Source organism: Musa acuminata, chromosome BXJ2-11 (genome assembly GCF_036884655.1).
Source record: "Musa acuminata AAA Group cultivar baxijiao chromosome BXJ2-11, Cavendish_Baxijiao_AAA, whole genome shotgun sequence".
Classification (NCBI taxonomy): Eukaryota; Viridiplantae; Streptophyta; class Magnoliopsida; order Zingiberales; family Musaceae; genus Musa; species Musa acuminata.
In genome coordinates, this window is record NC_088348.1 from 4,151,793 (window position 1) to 4,174,217 (window position 22,425).

Below are 22,425 nucleotides of genomic sequence, written 5' to 3' on the forward strand. Positions count from 1 at the left end.
TGTCAATGGTGGGTTGACCGAGTCCGACCACATAGCAGCTCGGGCATTAATGGGGAAGATGACAGGATGAGTAATGAATGAGTCCATCGGGATTCCAGCGCCAAATATCATCCATTGTTTTTTGTTTTTGTTTTTTGTTTTTTTGCTGTTTCATTCGATGCTAAAATATTTTTTTAAGAAACAAATTTCGTATTTTTTTTTTTACTTTCCAAATTATGGCGTAAAATCTCGAAGTAAAAAAGGAATCACATCAGATAACTTATAGATGTTAGTTATAGATCATAATGAGGCTCTAATTTAAGCATGATATATAAATGTTATATTTTTCCAAGATTAACTAACTGCAGATGAGTCGCGGGATTGACATGGTCACCGGAACATACCCGAGACCGATGCATGTATGTGTATGCATGGAATGGTACATGAGATAAAGAAGGTTCGTCGATGTGGTTTGCAATCTTAGGCTTATCCGAGACCGAGGCTTCAATCATACGAAGTACCTGTTTGGGTCAATTGGACTGGTAATATAAAATGCCAAGTTTCAAGAATAGCTAAGACTGCAGGAAAACGGAGGCGTGATGGAATGTTTCCTATTTGGTTTCATGGGAGGGGGGAGGGAGAGAGGGAGAGAGAGGCGGGGAGGGGATACGGTTGGCTAGTTGAGGGAAGTGAGCTGGCTTTCCCCTCCCTTCTCGGTGAGAGATGTTGGTGAGGTTTGAGATGAGAGACGAGAGAGAGAGAGTAAGCGAGCTTTTTTTTACATGAGAGAGAGAGAGAGAGAGAGAGAGAGAGAGAGGGAGGGAGAGAGCAATCAAACAGAACAGCGCCAGAGTCCAACAACCAAGCAGAGTATTTAGGAGTCCAACGATCTCTCTATCTTCTGTTGTTCTCGTGCTTTATCTGGCTTCTGGTTTGTTCTGGATCTCAGGAGATCCACTCCATCCCGCTTCTGCCCTCTCTCCGATAACCACTCCGATCGACTCCGCGGACATCTAATGCTGGATTTGGTTTCGGAGAGGAGTGGATGAATGAGCGAATGGATCCCGCCCCAACCAGCAGCGGCAAAGCCACCGCCAGCAGCTCCACTGGGCCGCCGGATGCTGCAGCCGGCGGCGGCTTGCCCACTGAGTTCCCCGCCGGCTTGCGAGTTCTCCTCGTCGATGATGACGCCACTTGCCTCAAGATCATCGAGATGATGCTCCTCAAGTGCCACTACGATGGTACCATCTGTCCCCGCGTTTGCCGTCTTCTGTTAAAGCCTTTTCCTTCCCTCCCCCACCCCCCCCAATCCCCTTCCTTTGTATTCCGTACTGCGCTCTTCCGTTGCTCTCCATCTTACAGAAACTTGTCTTCGATGTGCGTTTAGAAAGGATTCGTGTTGATTGGTCGTGTTGCAGTGACTACATGTTCGTGCGCGGTGACGGCGCTCTCCATGCTTCGCGAGAGGAAGGGGTGGTTCGACCTGGTCCTCAGCGACGTCTACATGCCGGACATGGACGGGTTCAAGCTGCTCGAGCACATCGGATTGGAGATGGACCTCCCTGTCATCAGTAAGTGCACAGCTACGTGACGACGGCTGGTTGTGTGGCATTGCGGCTGTTTTTGATTTGTTCTCTTTGCTCAGTGATGTCGGCTGACGATCACAAGGACGTGGTCATGAAGGGTGTCACCCACGGCGCCGTGGATTACCTTATAAAGCCTGTGAGAATCGAGCCATTAAAGAATATATGGCAGCACGTGGTGAGGAAGAAGCGGTTCGAATTGAAAGAGTTGGAGCATTCGGGGAGTTTCGACGAGAACCAAAGGGAGAGTGAAAGGCACAAAAGGGCTATGGAGGAATGTGACAATGCGACCTCCGGATGTGGTGAGAATTTGAAGAACATAAAGAGAAAGAAGGAAGGAAAGGAGGAGGACGAACAGGATGTTGATGAGCAGGCAGATCCTTCCCAGACGAAGAAACCAAGAGTGGTGTGGTCTTCAGAACTGCACCAACAATTTGTGACCGCTGTCAACCAATTGGGCATTGATAGTATGAGTTCTCACATTTTATTTAATCGATGTCTTTAATTAAGGTTTTATCTTAGTAATCGGACAACCGAGCATTTCTTTAACGTTTTTGCTATACTCATTTACCTGCAGAACTGTGCATCCTCAGTCACCAAACAATAGACTTCATATTTATTATCCTGGCGAAAATTTGTCAAGATTCAAAATCAAAGCTGTATTTCTTTATTCATGATACTTGTTGTTCTCTGCAGAAGCAGTTCCAAAGAAAATTCTTGAATTGATGAAAGTCGCTGGGCTTACTCGGGAAAATGTTGCTAGTCACCTGCAGGTATGGAACCACTGTCATCATACTTGACTGGCAGTTCTACTTTGGATTATTATGTCTGCTCATATTCTATACTAGATTTAAATATTTGTTTAAATCTTCATGACCAGCAAATCATGTGAATTTAACTCTATTAATCTCATGTAAGATAAGAACATATTTTCTTATGAATTGTAAATTATTGCATATGAACTGAAAGACATACATAAAGTCAGTACTCATTGTCTTTTCTCAAATTATGAATTTGAGGTTGTGATAAAAAATATTTCAAATCAACGTAGATAGGATAACTGAATAACTCAGGAAGACAACAAGAGTTTTAAACAATTATCATACTTTCATTTCTGAGAATCAGTTTGAGTTATTTACATGAGTACAAAAACTCATCTCTAATAGACATGGCATCGATCATGCGGAGAAGCAATAAACACAAAAGATAATTCTACTTAATGAACATTCAAGGACTTAGCAACATAGTTATCGGATGGATGGACTTGTTAGCTTTTATTGGAAGACATGTATACATAATGCAATGTTATACGTTACTGTTGTGAAGTTTCCCTGAGATGGATGGATTCTCTTTGTTTGTAGCTGGTTGCTGAGAGAACTGGCCAAATCCTATTCATGGCTCTCAATAATTGATGAAAATTTCTAAGGATTCTGCAACCCATAAATTTTCCTCCAGTATAAAATCTTCACTTAGGTTGACATGTATATAATACTTTTGATTGCTTAGGGCCCTTGTTGATTTTTGGATCGAGCATATATTGTATCTGAACCATTTTGCACTGGTGAACAGTGTGATGGTCCTTCATGTCTGATGGCATTAAACCAAAATTACTATTGTTATCAATCTCAAACCTCCAGGAGCATCATCCACGTTATCTTTTTTATCTATATAACCAAGGAATATGAAATTATTGACTCTGAAACTTTCTACATCATCCACATTTTCTTTTATGAAATAGGATGTTAGGTCCCTTAATGTTTGTATTATCAATATCCTTGTTGTATCTGCAAGTTTTTTATGTTATGTTGCAATTGCTACATGAGTAAAGCAATTGAGAAACATATGCAAGATTGGAAGGAGATGAAGAGTGAAGATAATATGGCACTAAACTATTGCATATAACTGATGTGGATAAGTGATGTTGTTTGCTATGATTTACAAGTATAATATGGACAGATGAAGATAAAACTAAACTAAACATCAGTCCATGGTTGATAGAAGGAAACCATTTTGGTGTATGTTTATTTGTGACATGAAATCAAGCAGATTTTGATAGTTTAAAAAATTATAAAATCAGTCTGTACTTTTGGAAGCAAGGATGGTTTCGTATATCTCATTGCCATGTATCTGGAGACGAGGCAGTTCTCTTATCTTTCTATTTCTGACACTGGATTATTCAAGCGCGGGGAAAAGTATAACTCAATTCTTATGTAGACGCTTTTATCATTGAACCGATGAAGGAAATATTCATGAGGTCATTAATTTGTATAAAATCTCAATTCAGATTTGCATGTATGAGGGATTACAATGTGCCATGGTTGAGTTTTATTTTAAAAAATAAATACAAGTTAATAACTGCGTAGAACTTTTCTTTTGCTTTCTGTTACCATATTCTAGTGACAATCCTTGTTCTTCCATTATTCATTAACTACAATATGAGTTGAACTTCAAAAAGACAAAAAAGAAAAGACTTCTTGAGTTCCTTTTGGTTCAAATAGTGAATTTTATTTTTAACCCCTGCAGTTCAAAACTCAAAAGACCATGTTGCTTCCCTGATCATCAATTATATATTTGTTCCTTGATGTGCTGATACTTTCTGTTTACTTCTTTGTGTAAGAAAAAGACTATTGTAATATCTTTATGAATTAAGTATGATTGAATAAATTAGTTATATTGAGAATGTTGCCAATTTAGGAGTGGTATCGATTCAATCTATACACACAAAATTAAACAACCTATAGTCTTGCTGAAACAAAAATTCACTAAGTTTAAATTATAAAAACAATACATAGGTCCCTCGAAGACAGTTCACTTGACCTGATTACCGGATAACTTGCTAGGTCCAAGGGTTCAATGTGTGGTTGCTTACTGCTTACTCTTTATTGTTATGGTTGTTTGAAGAGAAGAGAAACTGAGTTTTATGTTAGTAAGAATGTATATTCAACAGACATGGATAAGGCGATGAATGTTGAGCAGCTACCAATAATCTCTGTTTAAAGTTATGCTTACACTAAGACATTCTGATAGAAAGGAATATCATATTTGGTTTCCACAGATATTGGTAAGAGATGGACATCAGTTTCAATTAATTTTTTGTTGGAAACAACGGACTTAATCAACAGGAGATGTAATAATTTATCCAATTTTGTGGTGATATTTTGTGAACAGTGGACATCAGATGCATCATTTTTATTTAATTTCTTCAGATATTAGGGTATTTTCTTGTTATTTGTTCCTAACTAGAAATTTTTTCTTAGTCTAGAACTGCTATATCAAATTTTTGACAAAGGAAACAAATTGCTGGTTTTGAAAGGTGCTCAATGTTAGACAAATAATTTTGACAAAGACTATTCTTTTGCTAATTCTTTTCAGAGTCTATAAAACTACAAGTTGGATTTGATGTTTGATGATGCTAGATTAATTGGATTTCTTGCAACAGTTAATTTCCAAACAACTCACACCTGAGCTGGCCTTGTGTTGCAGCTCAGTGTTGGGATGTTGCTTGCGTCCTAGAGTTTTGTTGAGTTTAATGCAAAAAACATCATGGTCTCAAGAATGATATCCTGTCCTTCATTATGTGATTTGCTTGGATAACTGATGTGCAACTAATTTGTGATATGCTGAAATACACGGTTCAAACTCCTAACTACTAAGAAAATATTGTAGTAAAATATTTTCTTAACTTTTTCCTGCCATTATAGATGTATTTGTTATTGCATAGCATTAAATAATGAGGTGAGATGGTGGTAACAATCACAGGAATCAACTTATGAAAATAATTGACCAAGCAGACCAGATACAAGATTTCAACATTATTCACTGGGTGTGGGTAATCTGGAATAGTATTTTTTTCAATCTCTTCCCATTGGCAAATTCATTCTGCACATGCAATTACATTTTAGTTAGTCAAATAGTGGATGCTTAATTCCTGCATTTCATTATCAGCAAATGTCTTAAGTACATCAAATGTTGCAAATATTATGCTTACATATTTGAAAATAAACAGAAATATCGCTTGTATTTGAGGAGATTAAGTGTTCCACAGCATCAGGACAGACTTGATGGACCTTTCACAAGTGCTCAAGATGCAACATTTCGGTCAGTTGGTACAGTTGATGGCTTTGATCTCCAAGCTCTCGCTGTTTCTGGTCAGCTTCTGCCACAGAATCTATCAGCTCTGAGTTCTGGTTCAAGGAGAGTGACTAATACTGGCTTAAGAATGCCTGTTTTTGATCAAATGGGTTTTCTGAATTCTGGCAATGCTTCAAGTACAAGGTCTGCATCGGTACAGCAAATGAACAGAGGTCTCGGTTACTTCTCTGGGTTTTCCAACAGTATTGAGTCAAGACAGTTAGGGCAGTCACACCAATTGGTTGAACCATATGGAAATATGTGTTCACAAGTTGGGGAAGAAATATCAGGTTTGTTGAACTTACCATCTCCTCAGACAACAAGATCCTCATTGCCAGGAGGCATCAGCAATGAACAAGTAAACAGGTCTTTAATTATGCATATGTCTCAGCAAGGACAACAATTCTCTCTCTCTCAGCAACATGAGAATTTTCATGGGCAGCCTTTTCCAAGGGGACAAATATTCAATGGCATTGGAGGGCACGACTCTAGGCTCTCTTCAAAATTTGGGTACCAAATGTCTCCAAATGATATTTCAAGTCATATATCAGGAAGGACTGCTAATATTGCACAAACACCCATGCCTGGAAATCACATTAGTGCTTCATATAGTTCAGTCCCTGAAGCTCTCTATGCTAACAATATCCATGATAGCTGCCTAACTGAATCAGCTGCAAGTCATTATCCTCTTGCTAGTAGCATTGGAGATACACCAACAACTGGAAATGTAGAAGCATTAAGCAATACCAGCAGCCTTAAGGGAGTGACTGACCTTTCAAACTGTAATATCTATAGTGAACTTCGTCAGAACAAAACTCAAGACTGGAAATTAAAGACTCTTAATATTTCATATCAGTCAGGTCAAAACCTTGCTCCCAAGCAAAATAATGCTGATTTTGGTTCTTCACTTGTAGCACATCAAGATTCCATAGCTACCGTACAAGATGAAAGTAGTAGGAATACATGCACAGTAAGAAAGGAGATACTCTCAGTAACAACAGAAATTGAGAATGAGAAAATTGAATGTGTTGCTCAACGCAATAGTACCATCCTAGTTGAGAACTCCATCAGATTAAAGTCTGAAAGCATGCCTGATATCAAGCATCAAGAAGTATTGTATGATAATATTATTTCGAATGATCTCATGGATGTTGGAAAGCAGGTTAGTTTTCTTCTAGAACATCTTCATTTTGATACAACATAATTATCACTGTTCAATCATGTTCACATCAATAGACTATTATAGAATGATTCCAATTCAAGAAGACTACAAATAAACTGTCTGAATTTTATTAACAACTTCCGTATTGAACTCTGTCCACCAAATTTTGGAACCAAAGTTCTTAATAAATAATAATTCAACAAGCCAGCTTGTTTTAGAACATAAAAGACAAGTTGACTGATAAAAAGTTCTGCATAATGATATTGCTTATGGATTCTATTTGGACTTTCAGTGAGATCATTCACAGTTCTGGTGTTGAGTAATATACAAGAGGCAAATATTGCATAGATTTTTCTGGTTTAACAGTAAAATCGAGTCATTTGTGCTAACTAGTTTCGATTTTTATCCACATATGATCGGCAAAGATTGAAGATATGAAGCAAAGATTAATCTGAACCTCTAGTGGCTTTTGATTCATTGTAAGCAAAAAAAAAAGTGTAATCAACATATGTGACACAACTCATGCAGAAAAATGAAGTGCTACATAATAAGGGTACCTATCAGTCAAATTTAAATTTTGTTCTCGTAATCTAATGTACAACATTTCAGTCTAGATTTTTGTCCATGTGAAAATGATACATGTATTATACAGTTTCAAACCTATACCAAATTCATGATAATTTTGTGGCATAAGATGATGACGTTTTCTGATTTCAGTTGCACATAACATTTCCTTTTTTTTACAGTCACAAATTTGGGAGATTGCATCTAACCTCGTAACATTTTATGCTTTTTCAGCAGCAAGAAGGCATTGAGCAGGATGATCCTGAGTTTTTCGATGCATATTCGTTGGAAAATATTCCAATGTGATTTATTCTGTTCTCTTATCCTAGAACAGCGACACGAACTCAGGATCCTTTAAGCATTAAAGTAAGCTTCTTTTTAAAATTGAATGACAGTGAAGAGAATCATGTTGCTGCCTGAAGATCTTTAACCTGGGAAACAAGTTGCTCTGAGTTGCATGCTTGGTGTATCCTCAACGGTATCAGGACTGATATTATAGGACCGAAGATGGCAACAAGTATGTGAAGACATACCTTAGAAGTTTTTGGTTTTTTTTTTTCTGTGTTCATACTAACAATGCAGGAATTAAGTGATGAAGGATATTAATTAATCTTTTTCTTCTAATGAGTTGTTTGGTGCTTTAGGAAACGGAATCGTCTAGTAGTCTTTTGGAGTTCTGAGAGTCCAATAAATAGCTCCTTGTTGGTATAGTAACAATAACCATGTACAGGTTTCATTTCATTCATCAGTTTAATCTAAGTTCTTTTTATCTCAAGTAGCCTGTGATACTGCCTTCTTTTACTTTTGCATAGATGTTCTTTATTTGCTTCTTTTGATTCGAAATTGCATAAGATGCGTAGTACATGTTTACAGTAGAGCTTGAGCTCCGATTAGGCTTCATCAAGAAAGAAACCATCACATTGTCAGGATTAATAACCAGAATCTGCTAAAAGAGTACCTTTCAATCTTTTCTTGAGCTTCTTATTTGTTGTTGTTCGTTCTCCATCAAATTAGACTTGAAACCCTTCGTTCACCATTTCGGACCTAAGTAAAGCCAAGATGCGAGTGTCTGTTGGGTGGGATTTTGATCCTGATGCGAGTGCCAATCAACTGAGAAGTGATTGATCGTGTTCTTATGTTTAATGCTAATTGATAGGACATCATGATGAGTGGTGCATCGAAGCCCATGGTCGTGATGTGTGCTATAACATCTTATGGTTTGGAACACATAATTATGCGTGCAAATCTATTAGTATAAAACATTTTCTTTTTAAGTAAAATGCAATGAACAAAAAGATTGCCTCCTTTTTTTATGGAAATAAAAGAAAATCTTCTAATGCATGAATTTAAGCGAGCAAACGATGAGCGATGGATAGCTAGCAAAGAAAGGGGCATCACCTTCCTTAATACTTGAGAACCCTATTCAATCTTATGCTACTCGTGGATTTCGTGTTGCTCATCGTGATCGTCGTAGTACACGAAAACAACCCAAAAACTAATCAAAATAGGTTATTTTTGACTATACGAGTGAGCAACGAACGATAAGGACTAAAGATCACTTTTAATTAGAATTACCTAATGACACGAACGATAATATAATATTCTTATCATACGAAAGAATAATAAGAGGATTTCATCGTCTAGGTTACTATTTCATCGTCGAGTTTTTACACACAGGCCAAGGTCGGAAAGAGGATTTCCCGACTCGACTCATTCAAAGCTCAAATCAGTATTTAGTAGAGTTATAGGGAGTTGAGAGTTCGAAGTCCCATCCTTGATGCTAGTTAGGAGGTTGACTTTTATACCTACGAACGAAGATTAATCGTACATGGTCTCTTAACGATCGTCGATTCCTCATGTGACCAACTCGTACCTTCCATACGGGCATCGATCGATTTGCACGGATTGGCACTGTACGACACCATTTCGAGCTTTTCGAAGCAGCTTTGTATTATATGATACTATTTTTTACGATCCTGAACAGCGCGGGAATAAGCAATCATTCCATCCAAGTTTGAGGTGTCACGTTGACATAGTACATCATATTAGTCTTAAGGCTCTGCGTTGGCATTGATGTGATTATCGATTGTTACGACGGGGTAGTACCAAAATATACCCTATCAATATATTCTCTCTTCAATAAGTTTCGTTCCCTCGCTAGTATAATTTATATAGTTTTAGAAATATTATCTTAGCTTTTATCTCCCATACTACAAACAAAGATGTTTAAGAGCAGCGAGATTTTTGGCATGCCATAACGTGCATGGCCTCCTCTGAGCTCCTCAGTAGGTATTTTTAGCTTCGGTTCCAAAAATGAACTCTGTTCAATCTTAATTTTCAATTGAGCAGAAAAGACTTGGGAGTTCTCTTAGTGTCAAATTGGGTGATCTAAGCTTCCTGCTAAAGGTAAGGGACAAGGATGGAGTGGCATAACTCCAATTCACCTGGTCTTGATATTAGACATGGATCATTCGAGCTAGTGGAGAAGTCACCTGCTGCGGAAGACTTAATTATGCCCTGTAGCAGATGTACCAAAGTGCCATGTCCCTTGCAGACACTTTTAAGAAGACTTCCTGACACTTGTACATCAATATTTTTGACGTCCATGACATAGATTTTGAGGCTGTCAGTAGCTGTCAAAGTGGGATACTTTACTGCACTTCCTCTCTCTCTCTCTCTTTCTCTCTCTAACTCTTCATAATATTCTGTCCTCTTCGACTGGAGTTATGAGTGTCTGCTATTACCCTTCCATCAATCATTAATGGGTGATGTAGCTACAGCTGAATCCTCCCTCTCAGCGAAGTAGAGTGTGAAGCATGGTTGGCACTGCTCTTACCTGATAGCTTTTAAGACAGGGGAAGAGAGAATCCAATGCCAAGATCACAGATGGAATCTTATATTTTTAGTGGGCTCACTGTAAGGACCCATGCATTAAAACCTTAATTTAATGCCATGTGGAATCTTATATTTTGCAATGAAGGACTCATAACTGATGCATAAACCTTCATTCAAGCTCTGGATTTCTCAGCTGCAGATATGTAGTTATTCCTCAAGTGTAATAATTTTGAGTAGGTTATGTGGTGTTAACACCACCATACTTGACTCAGTTCTTGCAAGATTTTGACTTTTGATTCAATTCTGAGCATTCTATCCAATAAATACAAGTAGAGAAGAGTGTCGAAGTATATATAATTCTAACAATTACCTTAGAGGATAAGAATTACAATACATATAATTCAAGTTGGCATGAATTAGATCATTGATAAAAAAGTATAATAAAGCCTTATTATCATCAAAATATGGGAAACTAAAGGAAGAGAGAGAGAGAGATGAAACAAATGTAAAATACTAAATAGACCTCTTAACAACCCAATGTTAAAGATTGGAGGAGTCATTTGTTATATGGCAACTTGAGATTGTATAGAATAGGCTAATAATTGCTATCCTAATGACTGGAAGGTTGGCAGTCCCATCAATTAGTCTTCAACCTATGCCTCATTATGATGGGATGTTGCTCAAATGATGTCTATATTTGTGATGTGAAATTTGTAGAAATATTATTACATGATAAAAAAAAATTCATGAAAATAAGATTTGAGTACAAAATCTTGCAATGATTTATCAAATTCTTAGTCAACATCTTGAAAATTAAATATATTTATTTATGCTTTCCAAGGATTAGTTGTTTCTCCGTTGACCGTGTGGGCTTTTCCACGCTCATGGGCGTTGACTTTTTTCACTGGCTTCGGATCGGATGAAGTGCCACTTGCAGCGGAAGCATTAAAAGGCTAATGGGACTCGCATCGCGGTGGCAAGTGGAGATGCGTAGTATAAGGATGGACCCGGCATCGAAGCTTGCAACGGATCCCATTGGGAGACGGGAAGAGACGTGTTGCCGCCCTCGGCGGCGTCCAGCCTGGCAATCTCTCGCTCGCGAATCACGAGGCGTACGCGGCCTCCGAAGCTCCGCCATCACCACCCTCGTCGGCGGCGTGCGTCACCCGTTCAATTGTACCTCTCCCACCTACGTGGACGGCTCGCCGGCGGAGAACAAGAAGGGCAAAAAGGTCCGGACGTAGTAACCGACGGTCCTGATTCGTCGCTGTCTGTGACATCCCGCGCCAGCTGCGTCTTCCGGCTCTGCTGTCCCCGCCACTTACCCATAACTTAATTAGCTGCATCTACATTGCTAATAATCACAAGAGCAGTTGTTATTAATAGTAGTTATGTGCAAATTACGATGTGGGAAACGAAGCTATTACTGCAAACCACCCTTTTTCTTTGATTCTATGGTCCGAAGAAGAAGCTAAAAGAGTCAACTTTTCCCTTTCATGATCTCTATCCCAATCTCGTTTGCTGCTGCCACCGCAAGAACAAAAGAGGAGATGGAGTAGGGTGGGGCGAGCCAGTGGGGGCGGAGTGCATCGCCGGTGAGGTTACCGCAGGCGCTTACTTCGTCTTGTCGCCGTCCGTGGATTCTCACATCTCGCTTTTGGGGTTTTGCAGGGCTGCGGCGATCGCTTCGAGCCTAAGGGATCCGAGTGCTGAAGCCCAAGCCCTGCTTGGATTCCTCGATTTTGATCGAGAGCCGGGTCGGTCTTCCTTCTTGTTCGCTCTGGCGGGGATCAGGGCCACGTTCGCCCTCCTCCTGGTGTCCGCGATCGCTCGCTTCGCCGATCTCTTCGATTTTAAGACTCGCGGACGCCGCCGGCGCCGGCGTAGTGGCGGAGTCATGCTCTGGGTCGTCCGCCTCTCCGGTTTGTGCTCCCTTACCATGGTCATGGTAGTGCTGTCCCCCTCCCTCCAATCCTTCCCCCCCGCCGAGGCCATCCGATCGTCTCACTACCTCCGCCTGTACGGCGGCTACAATCACCATCTCGCCGCTGCCTCCGACGACTCCGAAGACCTCGTGTTCCGGCGGGCGCCGCCGTTCCACAATGCCGCAGATTGCGAACCTCCGTCGGCGAACGGCACCTCGGTCTGCGACTCCTCGCTGGTGCACATCGCCATCACCCTCGACGAGGAGTACCTGCGCGGCTCGATTGCGGCGGTCCACTCGGTGCTCGCCCACACCCGGTGCCCGGAGAGCGTGTTCTTCCACTTCCTGGTGTCGGAGCCGAGCCTGGAGCCGGTGGTGCGATCCGCTTTCCCGGGGCTCCGGTTCAAGGCGTACTATTTTGACCCGGACCGTGTGCGAGGGTTGATCTCCTCGTCGGTGCGGCAGGCGCTGGAACAGCCGCTCAACTACGCGCGCAACTACCTGGCGGACATCCTCGAGCATTGCGTGAGGCGGGTGATATACCTCGACTCCGACCTCGTGGTGGTCGACGACATCGCCAAGCTATGGCGCACGGAGCTGGGGTCGCGGGCCGTGGGTGCGCCCGAGTACTGCCACGCCAACTTCACCAAGTACTTTACGGACCGCTTCTGGTCCGACCAGCGCCTGGCGTCGACGTTCGCCGGTCGACGTCCGTGCTACTTCAACACGGGGGTGATGGTGCTCGACCTGGTCAGGTGGCGGCGCGCCGGGTACACGCGGCGAATCGAGCGGTGGATGGAGGTACAGAAGAGCGGCGCCGGCCGGATCTACGAGCTGGGGTCGCTGCCGCCCTTCCTGCTGGTATTCGCTGGGCACGTGGCGCCAATCGAGCACCGGTGGAACCAGCACGGTCTCGGCGGGGACAACGTCAGGGGCAGCTGCCGTGACCTCCACCCGGGGCCGGTGAGCCTCCTCCACTGGAGCGGCAGCGGCAAGCCATGGGTGCGGCTCGACTCAATCCGGCCATGCCCGCTCGACCACCTCTGGGCGCCCTACGACCTCCATGGCCCCGCAGCCTCCTGACGCACCTGATACTGCCGCCGCCTCCAAAGTAAACTCGCCATTTCCTCATCCATTACGAATTCTCGCTTCTTTTTTGCTTCCCTTCTCATGATTTTACACGTTTATTATTCTTTACGGGATTACTGTACGTTTCTCTTCCAGGTTTTGTTCTTCCTACCCACTCCCACTCTTTTGTTGCGAGGCCATATTTGTAATTTAAAGTTATATTATTGCTGACTCCGTGAATAAAAGAGTAGGCGATATACTCACATTTGTTCCCTATATATACAATTACTGGGTTTCTTTCCCTACCTTTCGCCCTTCGTTGTTCGATGCCCCGATTCTATCGCATGCACCTCTGTTTCTGTTTTGAGTCAACAAGCAAAACTGGAGCTTTGTTCTTGGTTCTGATGTACATGTAGGCAGCCTTCGTTGTTTGATTCGCCCAATGTAGCTCCAAATTAGTGAGTCTTTGATCCAGAAATACAAGGAAGAAACGAAGGGAAGATGTAGGCGTGACCCTGTATTCTTCGCCTGATGATGATGTTGAGGTCCAATCTCTTGTAGCTTTTACCGTGGCTGGGGTGGATGGGGAATCTGTTGGCATGTCAATGGCAGTGGGGGGATCGCCCTTTCCTTGGAAGACAAGTTTTGGTTGAGTATCACGCACACAAAGTATTCCATGTGGTCCTTGCACCGACAGCCACCCCACCGGCACAGAATTGTCACCTCGGTCGCTGCCTTCAGATGAGGTGCGCACCATGTGTTTGTTCAATTGTGAGGCGATCAGGTGCAGACAAGTCGTCCTCGCTCACGATAAAGAACAAGGCAAAAAAAGATCGCTCTCCAGCTCTCAGACGATGGCTGGCTGGTGGCCGATGGCGATGCCCTACCTGCAGCTGCTCATCATGATCGGCGTGATTGATACGGCGTACCTAAAGGTCATCGTAACGATAATATTGTGTAATCCTAGTGCTGTTTTATGCATAGTTGTTCTCGTGTCGAGCGTTTGCAGAGCGGATAAATTGACCAAAGCGACGAAAGAGGAGGAGGAGGAGATGGGATGTGGTTTCTTGGGCTTAGATCCGTTCCTTAGAGGACCAAAACAATGTTTGTGGCGTCCACCTTACACAGCTCAGGAAAGTTCAATGTTTCTTAGGGTTCATGAACTGCCAGCTTTGGACTCCACCATCGCGCTTCTCAGCTGCCTTCTTTGAGGCGACATTAAATCTTCGAGTTCGCTGCAGCAGCTAAGGATTTTGGTTTCCGATTCACTTAATGGCGTTGGGGTTTGGACGAAATAACTCGGATGGCTCCGTCCCCTTTTCACTGAATCCATCATTAAAATTCGATCTTATCAATTTGGATCAATATGCGATGAATGGATGTCATGTTGTGGTACAGACCAAATCTAAATGGATTCGTCGATCCACAGCCCAAGTTCTTTCGAAGACCATTTTTTTCAACTATATGCGGAAATACTTTGTTGAGAAAAATCCTCTATTCTATTAAGGAAAATCTTTCCTTATCCTCTATTCTATTAAGGAAAATCTTTCCTTATAAATAAGAGAGGGACATGGACTCATTACGTTATGAAGCCCACCAAATCACACAAAAATATCAAAAATATAAATTTATCACGATTCATTGGTCTTAAATGAATTATTGAGGTGCAAAGCTACATAAAGTTCTCAATTAAATACTCAGCTGAGATGTATGTGATGAGACCAAATCTGTGGTGTCAGCTTAGAGAGTAGTATTCTTAATGTGCTGAGAGAGTTTTCCTTGACCACAATGATCACGTCAACATATAAAATCCACTCCAAGAAGCTGCATCTCCCACATGAAAGATTCATATGATGTTTATGCTACGCATTTATGCTTTACATGAATTCAATGTTGTAAAATTTAATGCATTATATTGTGATTTTGATTATTACAAGTAAGTGAAAAATGGCAAAATGTAGTGGACTCATTACTATAAATGATATTAGGTACAATCTAAATTAATGCATTTTATGCAATATTCTTTTCTTTTGCTCTTAATAAATGATCCCAAGTCACCTTTGCGTTCACCCTTATCACTACAATTAATCAATTTAATTTGACATATAATCAGATTCTCTTAGTGTTCTTTATTTATTGTGACATATATATATATATATATATATATAATCATGTATTTGAGACACATAATGATTCAAATGCAGAAAAAGTTCCCTTGATTTCAATTGTGCACTACAAACTTCTAATCATTCATCACTGCCATTTAACAATCATACAATTGTCAAAATAATTAGTGAAAACATAAGAAGAAGAAGAAGAAGAAGAAGAAGAAGAATAAAAGGAGTGCATGAACACGTAAGAAGGATTCATTTGTATATATCCTTTGATGTTAGGAGTGTTGGAAGCACGGAGTGGTGGCTGTGGCGTACCTCCTGTGGATGGCGAGAGGCAGCGTCCTCTCGTCGGACTCCTCGCGCTCGGCACTGCTCGACCTCTCGTCGTCGTAGCCGTCGATGAACCCCATGGCTCTGGCCAACCGGAAAATTAAACGTAGGTAGGCGTAACGGACGGCCTTGGGGAGCCGTGGCAGCGAGCTGGTGTGGGAGGGCGGCTGCTTCGTAGAGGACTTGAACCGCCAGAAGCAGCAGCGGCTGTGGCATCCGAGGCAGCGGGAGGTCCCACAGTCACCCACTGGCTCTGGCTTGTCCTCGGAGACGTCGGCGGCGTCGTGGCGGAACTTCCAGCAGCATTTGAACAGTCCCATCGCTTACGGGTTCCTTCGATGGCTTCTCTTTATATATAGCAGAAGGGAGGTGGCAATCATGTAAGCGTATCCAATGGCCGATATCGTCGCGGGTGCACTCGTCGTCTGCTTAATACCACCACCAGCCGCCGCCGTCGAGGTACCGTTGATTCGGTCGAGGTGTCTCTCGATCGAGGACGTGGACGGGAACCCCTGGGGGAGTCCAAATAGACGGCGTTCGACGCACCGTCTATTCATCGACGCCGAACCATCCCCCTACGGATATCCTCTAGATCGCACCGTATCACCCGTCCCCCCAATCACACACGTTTGTGTCATCCCCCCTCCTCCTCCTCCTCCTCCTCCTGTTGTTGCTACTTTTCCTTTTTCCCATACATTGATATTTCAATTTTGCTTGTACTCGAATGGGTTCAAGAATGAGCATGACACGAATCGAGGGAAATGGAATGAATCATGCATACATTGTAGATATAATTGATTTAACACCCTACTTCTTTTATTTTTCTTGGCAAATCTGACAGATGCGTGCGCTTCTTTGGCTGCAAACTTTGACTCACCGAGCTATGCTTCCTCTATGAAGTTCGAATGGCTGACGGGCAAACACATCTGTTACGTACATTTAGCAGCGGTATCAAAAGTACTATTAAGCATCAATGCGAGAGATGGGAGTGACTTACAAGTTAAAGATAGTAAACGCACTATTCATGCAATCGGTGACGTGAGCTGGTAATCTCACTCTCTATTGCTTCATATTATTCTATGCAAAATTAGGAGCGGATTAGCAAATCGGACCGGTAATTTTGGGATCGACAAAGGAGGGTGATTGGTGCCGGAGTTTTCCAATGGAATGTGGGCACTATGGACCTCACCTTCCTTCCTTCCTTCCTTCCAACCCAAAGAGATGAAGAATGTGATCCAAAAACTGGACGCCTCAAGTGGCTGAATGATCTCTCACAGAGCCACTCTTCAGTTGCAGCATGAGCTGAATCTTCTGCGAGGGGTTCATCCAAATTCCCAAGTCTTCTATGCTGCTCATCACGGAGCTATTAATGCCTATCTTCCGGTCTCCTTTAAGGTTTTTTTTTTTTTTGAGATCACTAATATTTTCGGGTTTGGGTCATCATATATAATGTGAAGAAAGAAAAAGATCATATGTAAATATAATCCTTTCACAAATAGTAATAATAAGGCACTTTTAATCCGAGATCAAACCAAAAATATAATCCTTTCACAAATAGTAATAACAAGATACTTTTAATCCGAGATCAAACCAAATAAGAAAAGAAATTAAGACAGAAGTTATATATATATACATACATATATAAGTGTGTGTGTGTGTTAAACTTCTAAAAAAATACTTATAGGATCTTGAACTACTCTTTAATCTAAGCTCTATAGACCTAAACAATTAGACTTGAATGGATCTATGCATATGTCATCTATTTATGAGTATAAATTAACAATTTAAACTAAGATATTCTCATCTTTATAACTCTATCTAATAAACTTTTTTAAAAGGTAAAATATAATAATATAAAATCTTTCAAAAGATATACATCAAGTCTTAACAATCCTCCTTAAAGTATATTTTTAGAGATTATTGAAGATCTTTAAGTGATCCTTTGAAAAGAGACTTGGTAAAGATATTTACAATATTATCTTTGCCTTTGATATCCATGACTTAATGATTCCTTGAATAATATTTTTTAGATAAAATGATATTTAATTTTACTGTGATTGGTTATTGTATGATAAATTAAATTTGTAATTAATTTTAAGGTACTTTGGTTGTCACACTATAAAATAGTTTGCTTGTTAATTTATAACAAGCATCCTCGATTAAATGCTTTAACCATATACATTATAGAGGAAGCCATATGTTCTACTTCGGTTATAGAAAGAGAAGTCAATTATTATTTCTTACTAAACCGTGAGATATAAACAAAATTATATAAAAAATACATAACCAGAAGTAGATCTATAATTATCCAAATCACCTCCCAGATTAGCATATATATAATTATATAATCCAATATGTATGTCCTTCTTATAGAATAATCCCAAATCAAGAATATAATTTACATATTTTAAAATTCTCTGCATCAAGATATAGCTACATAAAACAACTTACAAGACCAATTGAAAATGCAATATATGGCCTTGTTATTTTTAGGTAGATGAGAACATTGTTATTATTATAACTTAGCTTTATATTTGTATCATGGAATAGAAATTTTCTTACTTTTGTTAATTCTAAATCTTTCAATAATTTTCTTTATATTATTTGTTTGAGATATAAATATATTTTCTTTTATATTCATCACCTAGAAAAATATTAAGCTTTCGTAAGACTTTCACTTTAAACATGAAAGCAAGATCACCACAAAGCTTTGAAATATCTATTTCGTCATTAGTGATAATCATATCATCCATATATATATAAATAATAATATGTAGACTTTGGTATTTTTTAATAAATGAGCTAGGTTCTAATGAAAAGAAAATATTCACATAGATGTAAGTATTAAGTAATTTTTTCATGTCATGCTTTGGGAGCTTGTTTTAGCTTATTGAGGGCCTAGAGCTTGCAAATGTAATCTAGTTTGAAAATAAAAATATATCTTGGTAGTTGTTTCATATAAATATTCTTGTCAATTTCATCATATCGGAAGACATTCTTCACATCAACTTACCAAATCTTCCATCTAAGATTACCTACTAAAATAATCACCATCTTAACATATGTCATCTTAGCCATGAAACTAAATATTTTCTTATAATATTATTATATTTTTAAGAAAAACCTTTTACAGTAAATCTTATCTTATATCGATTTATACTTCTTTCTAACTTAAGTTTCACCTTATAGACCCATTTGTAAGTAATTAGATCTATATTTATAAACTTTGGCATCAGATCCTAAATTTTATTATTATGAAGAGTCTTTGTTTCTTCATTTATCGCATCCTCCCACAATCATATATTTTGAATATATATCACTTTCATTTGTGATTGATATCTTTTAAAAAATCTATTTTGGAGGATAATAAGAAGAAACATTATCAAACACAATATCTTGAGACACAATATATCTATGTTTATAGATCCATTCATTGTTAATCTTTAAAGATACACTTTTGGTCATAGTATCAAGCATACTTCTCTTTCAGTCTGGTATATGAATATAATATGAAGAATTAAATATTCTGAAATGCTGAACATTTGGTTTCTCACTGAATATGAGCTCATATGGAAACTTCAAATTGATTGGATTAAGCGAAGTTTGATTAATAACATAAGGTGTATATACTATACCTTCTACCCAAAAGGTTTTAAGTAAATTCTTTGCATAAAACTAACACTTACAAATCTCAACGAGATGTCAAATCTTTCATTTGCTGCATTATTTTATTATGGTATATTTGCACATGTGAGTTCCATTTTAATATAATGCTCTTCGCAAAAGAAGAAAAATCTATTAGAATTGAACTCCTTGCCATTATAGTATGTAACCCTTTAATTTTCTTTCATGAGCACTTTCAACTATTAACTTAAACACTTGAAATTTTGAATCAAAAATATTTTTTTCTTCACAAACTAAACCCAAGTAAATCTTATAAGATCATTAATAAAGAGAAGCATATAATGAAAATCTAAATAAGATAAAGTTTGAGTAGAGCTCATTAGATCGCTTTGAATAAGCTCTAAGAGAAATTTGCACATAGAAAGTGATCAATCAAAAGGTTCCTTGCATGTTTTGCCAAATTAACAATCTTCACAAACTTCATTACTACTAAAATTAGTAAGATTTGAAAAATCATCAACTAGATTTTTCTATATCATAATCCTTAATTTACAAAAATTTATATGACTAAGTCTAGCATGTCAGATTGATGTATTATCATTTATACTCATCCTATCAACATAAGAGGTTGATGCTAAAAATATATATAAATATTTGACCCTTTTACTAGTATGTATTATATTTGTAGTTAATTCTTTTATGTTTCAAAGAAACTTAACTTTATTAGTATAAAAAAGAATATAATTTTCAACAACAACTGTATTTGTAACAAAAAAAAAGATATTTTTGTTTATATTTGAAATATGATACATACTCTTTAATGTAATATAATCATTATTTTTATCTGAGATTATGATAGTGTCTTCTTTATCTATTTAGTGAATAGTATTGTTTATCATGATAATTGCATTAATACCTTTATATTAAAAAAGATTGATGAATTTGGTACCATTACTAATTAGACAATGATTACATCTTGAATCAATTATCCGGTCATATTCGAAATTGATATATGTCATGGCCTTAGCAATTTTAGCCATAAAGCATTTACCTCGTTCTTCATTAATATTAAAACAATCTTCATTATTTATAATATTTTCTTTTTTAAAACTTAACACGATAATTTTTTTATATAGCCTAAGTTACCACACTCGTACACTTGATCTTTTTTTTATTTATACTATTGTTCAAAGTAAACTTTGGCTTGTTGTTAGTTTTATTCTCTCTTCTCATCTTTACCATTATTCTATTTCTTATTTGTAAAGAGAAAATCTTTATCTGAAATAGAATTTTTTAGCATACCATAAGTTAAAGATTCCTAAGAAACAAGAAGATTTTTCAACTCTATTAAGGATAATCAATGAACCCATTTTTGAATAGATATAATATAAGAAATATATTCTTTTTTATGATCACAAGTAGTATAACATTTCATTCATGTATCAAAATAGGCTCATCTGGATCTAAGAGTAATATTTCTGAATATACATTTTTAATATTCAAAAAGTATTGAGAAATTAAGAGATCATCTAAAGGATTTACCAAATCATTCTTCAAAACTGAGTCTTTTTTATTTTGAGCAATACATCAAGAGTGATCCAAATCTCTGAAACTGATTTGTATCCATTAATGTTCAAAGAGATCATATGAATTAAGTCTCTTTAATATAAATTTAGTTGTTATATTTAATGTCCTCTTTTGGCATCTCCATTTATAACATCCGGTGTTATTATTGCATTATTACCAATCATATCCCATAGATTTTTCAGATAGGACTCCAAACAAGTTTTTTAGATCTTATAATTAGATTGATTGAGAAGTTCAATATCAAACCCACCAACTCGACTGTTATGATCTATAAAAAAAATTATATTCTTCACAAGAAAATATTAAAATACAGATTACCATGACTATGATACCATAGAAGAAAGAAAGGGATCACATGTAAATGTAACACTTTCTTAAATAGTAGTAATAAAGTATTACTAGCCCAAGACCAAACTAAATAAAAGAAAAAAATCAAGGCAAAAGTAAAAAAAAAAAAATATTATACTTCTCAAGAAGAAAAATACTTACGAGATCTTGAACTACATTTTTTATTCGAGCCATATAAGCCTATCTAATAATAATTTAACTTAAAAATTTAAGTTAAAATTTTTAACATTCTAACATTTTGTTATCTAAAATTTAAGTTAAAAATTTTAACTTAAATTACAGAAATTTTTAACTTCAAATTGTTAACTTAAATTTTAACATTCTATCTAACATTCTATCTAAAATTACAGAATAATAATTTAACTTAAAAATGTTTTATCTCTAACATTCTATCTATTTAATTTATTTAAAAAATAAAAATAATAATAATTTAATATATTTTAAAAGATATACTTTAAATATCTTATATAGTTTGACTCATGGGTGCACACACCTTCACTTTGCTGAGGGTTGCTGAGCTTTCCAGCAAACGTAGAACTGCCACCATTTGGCCCTTGTGCTACTTCAACTAGTGTTCTTCCGGCTGCGCGCTGTGCAACTACAGTTTGTCTGTAGATTGGAGCCTCATGTCCCGCTAATTGCATGCAGTTTCTCTGTAGATTGTCCCGTGAATTGCACGCAGCTTGAGCCTATGTTTCTGCATCAGACAAAATTTTGCCAACGTTGGGTGACAAACTTGTTGGTGAATAGATGTGCCGTGGTCGATGTTGGTCAGCGTTTCTTGGTTCGAGCACCGGGGTGTTGGTCCGAGCACGGTTAGGTCCACGGGTCGATGTCGAGAGTTCTTTGTCGGCTGAGCTAGATGCCAAGGTAGGTCGGGCCTTCGCGACGGGGTGTTGGTCAGCGTTTCTTGGTCCGAGCACCGTCTGTCTCTCTCCGTTCCTGGGATAGGTGACAACTCGCCCTAGTTCACTAGATGGCGATTTCCGGGTTGAGGTGCTCGTGGCTCGGGTGACCACTTTCCTACAAAAAGAAGGCCATCGTCAGGTGATTCCCGACTATGGGCCCTCCGACGAGCAAATCAGTTGTTGGTGGAATTGTTTTCCCTCCTGGGTCGGATGCCGGCTAGAGGTCTTTATACTATTGTCCGAGAGTCGGTCGTACATGGGTTGGCGT

General features: G+C 38.7%; 2 protein-coding genes across 4 annotated transcripts; both read left to right on the top strand.

Annotated features, from left to right (window-relative positions):
- The first annotated feature begins 615 nt into the window (after positions 1 to 615).
- On the top strand, positions 616 to 8,194 carry LOC135581894 (two-component response regulator ARR2-like). Of its 3 annotated transcripts, none has more exons than XM_065134088.1 (6): positions 616 to 1,220; positions 1,398 to 1,550; positions 1,625 to 2,029; positions 2,259 to 2,335; positions 5,569 to 6,855; positions 7,657 to 8,194. In XM_065134088.1, the coding sequence occupies exons 1-6, from the start codon at positions 1,025 to 1,027 to the stop codon at positions 7,723 to 7,725; spliced, it is 2,187 nt and encodes a 728-aa protein (XP_064990160.1). In that variant the 5' UTR covers positions 616 to 1,024; the 3' UTR covers positions 7,726 to 8,194. The 3 variants fall into 3 exon arrangements, with proteins under 3 accessions (XP_064990160.1, XP_064990161.1, XP_064990159.1); XM_065134089.1 differs by having other exon boundaries at positions 5,608 to 6,855; positions 7,654 to 8,194; XM_065134087.1 differs by having other exon boundaries at positions 617 to 1,220; positions 7,654 to 8,194.
- A 2,903-nt stretch (positions 8,195 to 11,097) lies between these two features.
- LOC103970894 (probable galacturonosyltransferase-like 7) lies at positions 11,098 to 13,509 on the top strand. The gene is made up of 2 exons (XM_018820137.2): positions 11,098 to 11,849; positions 11,926 to 13,509. Exon 2 carries the CDS (start codon positions 12,152 to 12,154, stop codon positions 13,259 to 13,261), a length of 1,110 nt encoding a protein of 369 aa, XP_018675682.2. The 5' UTR covers positions 11,098 to 11,849; positions 11,926 to 12,151; the 3' UTR covers positions 13,262 to 13,509.
- Positions 13,510 to 22,425: the final 8,916 nt, after the last annotated feature.

Bases quoted from the DNA above. Each gene is read 5' to 3' on its own strand.
- LOC103970894 (XM_018820137.2), top strand. From the start codon at position 12,152: ATGCTCTGGGTCGTCCGCCTCTCCGGTTTGTGCTCCCTTACCATGGTC.
- LOC135581894 (XM_065134087.1), top strand. From the start codon at position 1,025: ATGAATGAGCGAATGGATCCCGCCCCAACCAGCAGCGGCAAAGCCACC. The intron at 2,336-5,568 runs GTATGGAACCAC...GAAAATAAACAG, and splicing joins ATGTTGCTAGTCACCTGCAG to AAATATCGCTTGTATTTGAG. The intron at 6,856-7,653 runs GTTAGTTTTCTT...ATGCTTTTTCAG, and splicing joins TCATGGATGTTGGAAAGCAG to CAGCAAGAAGGCATTGAGCA.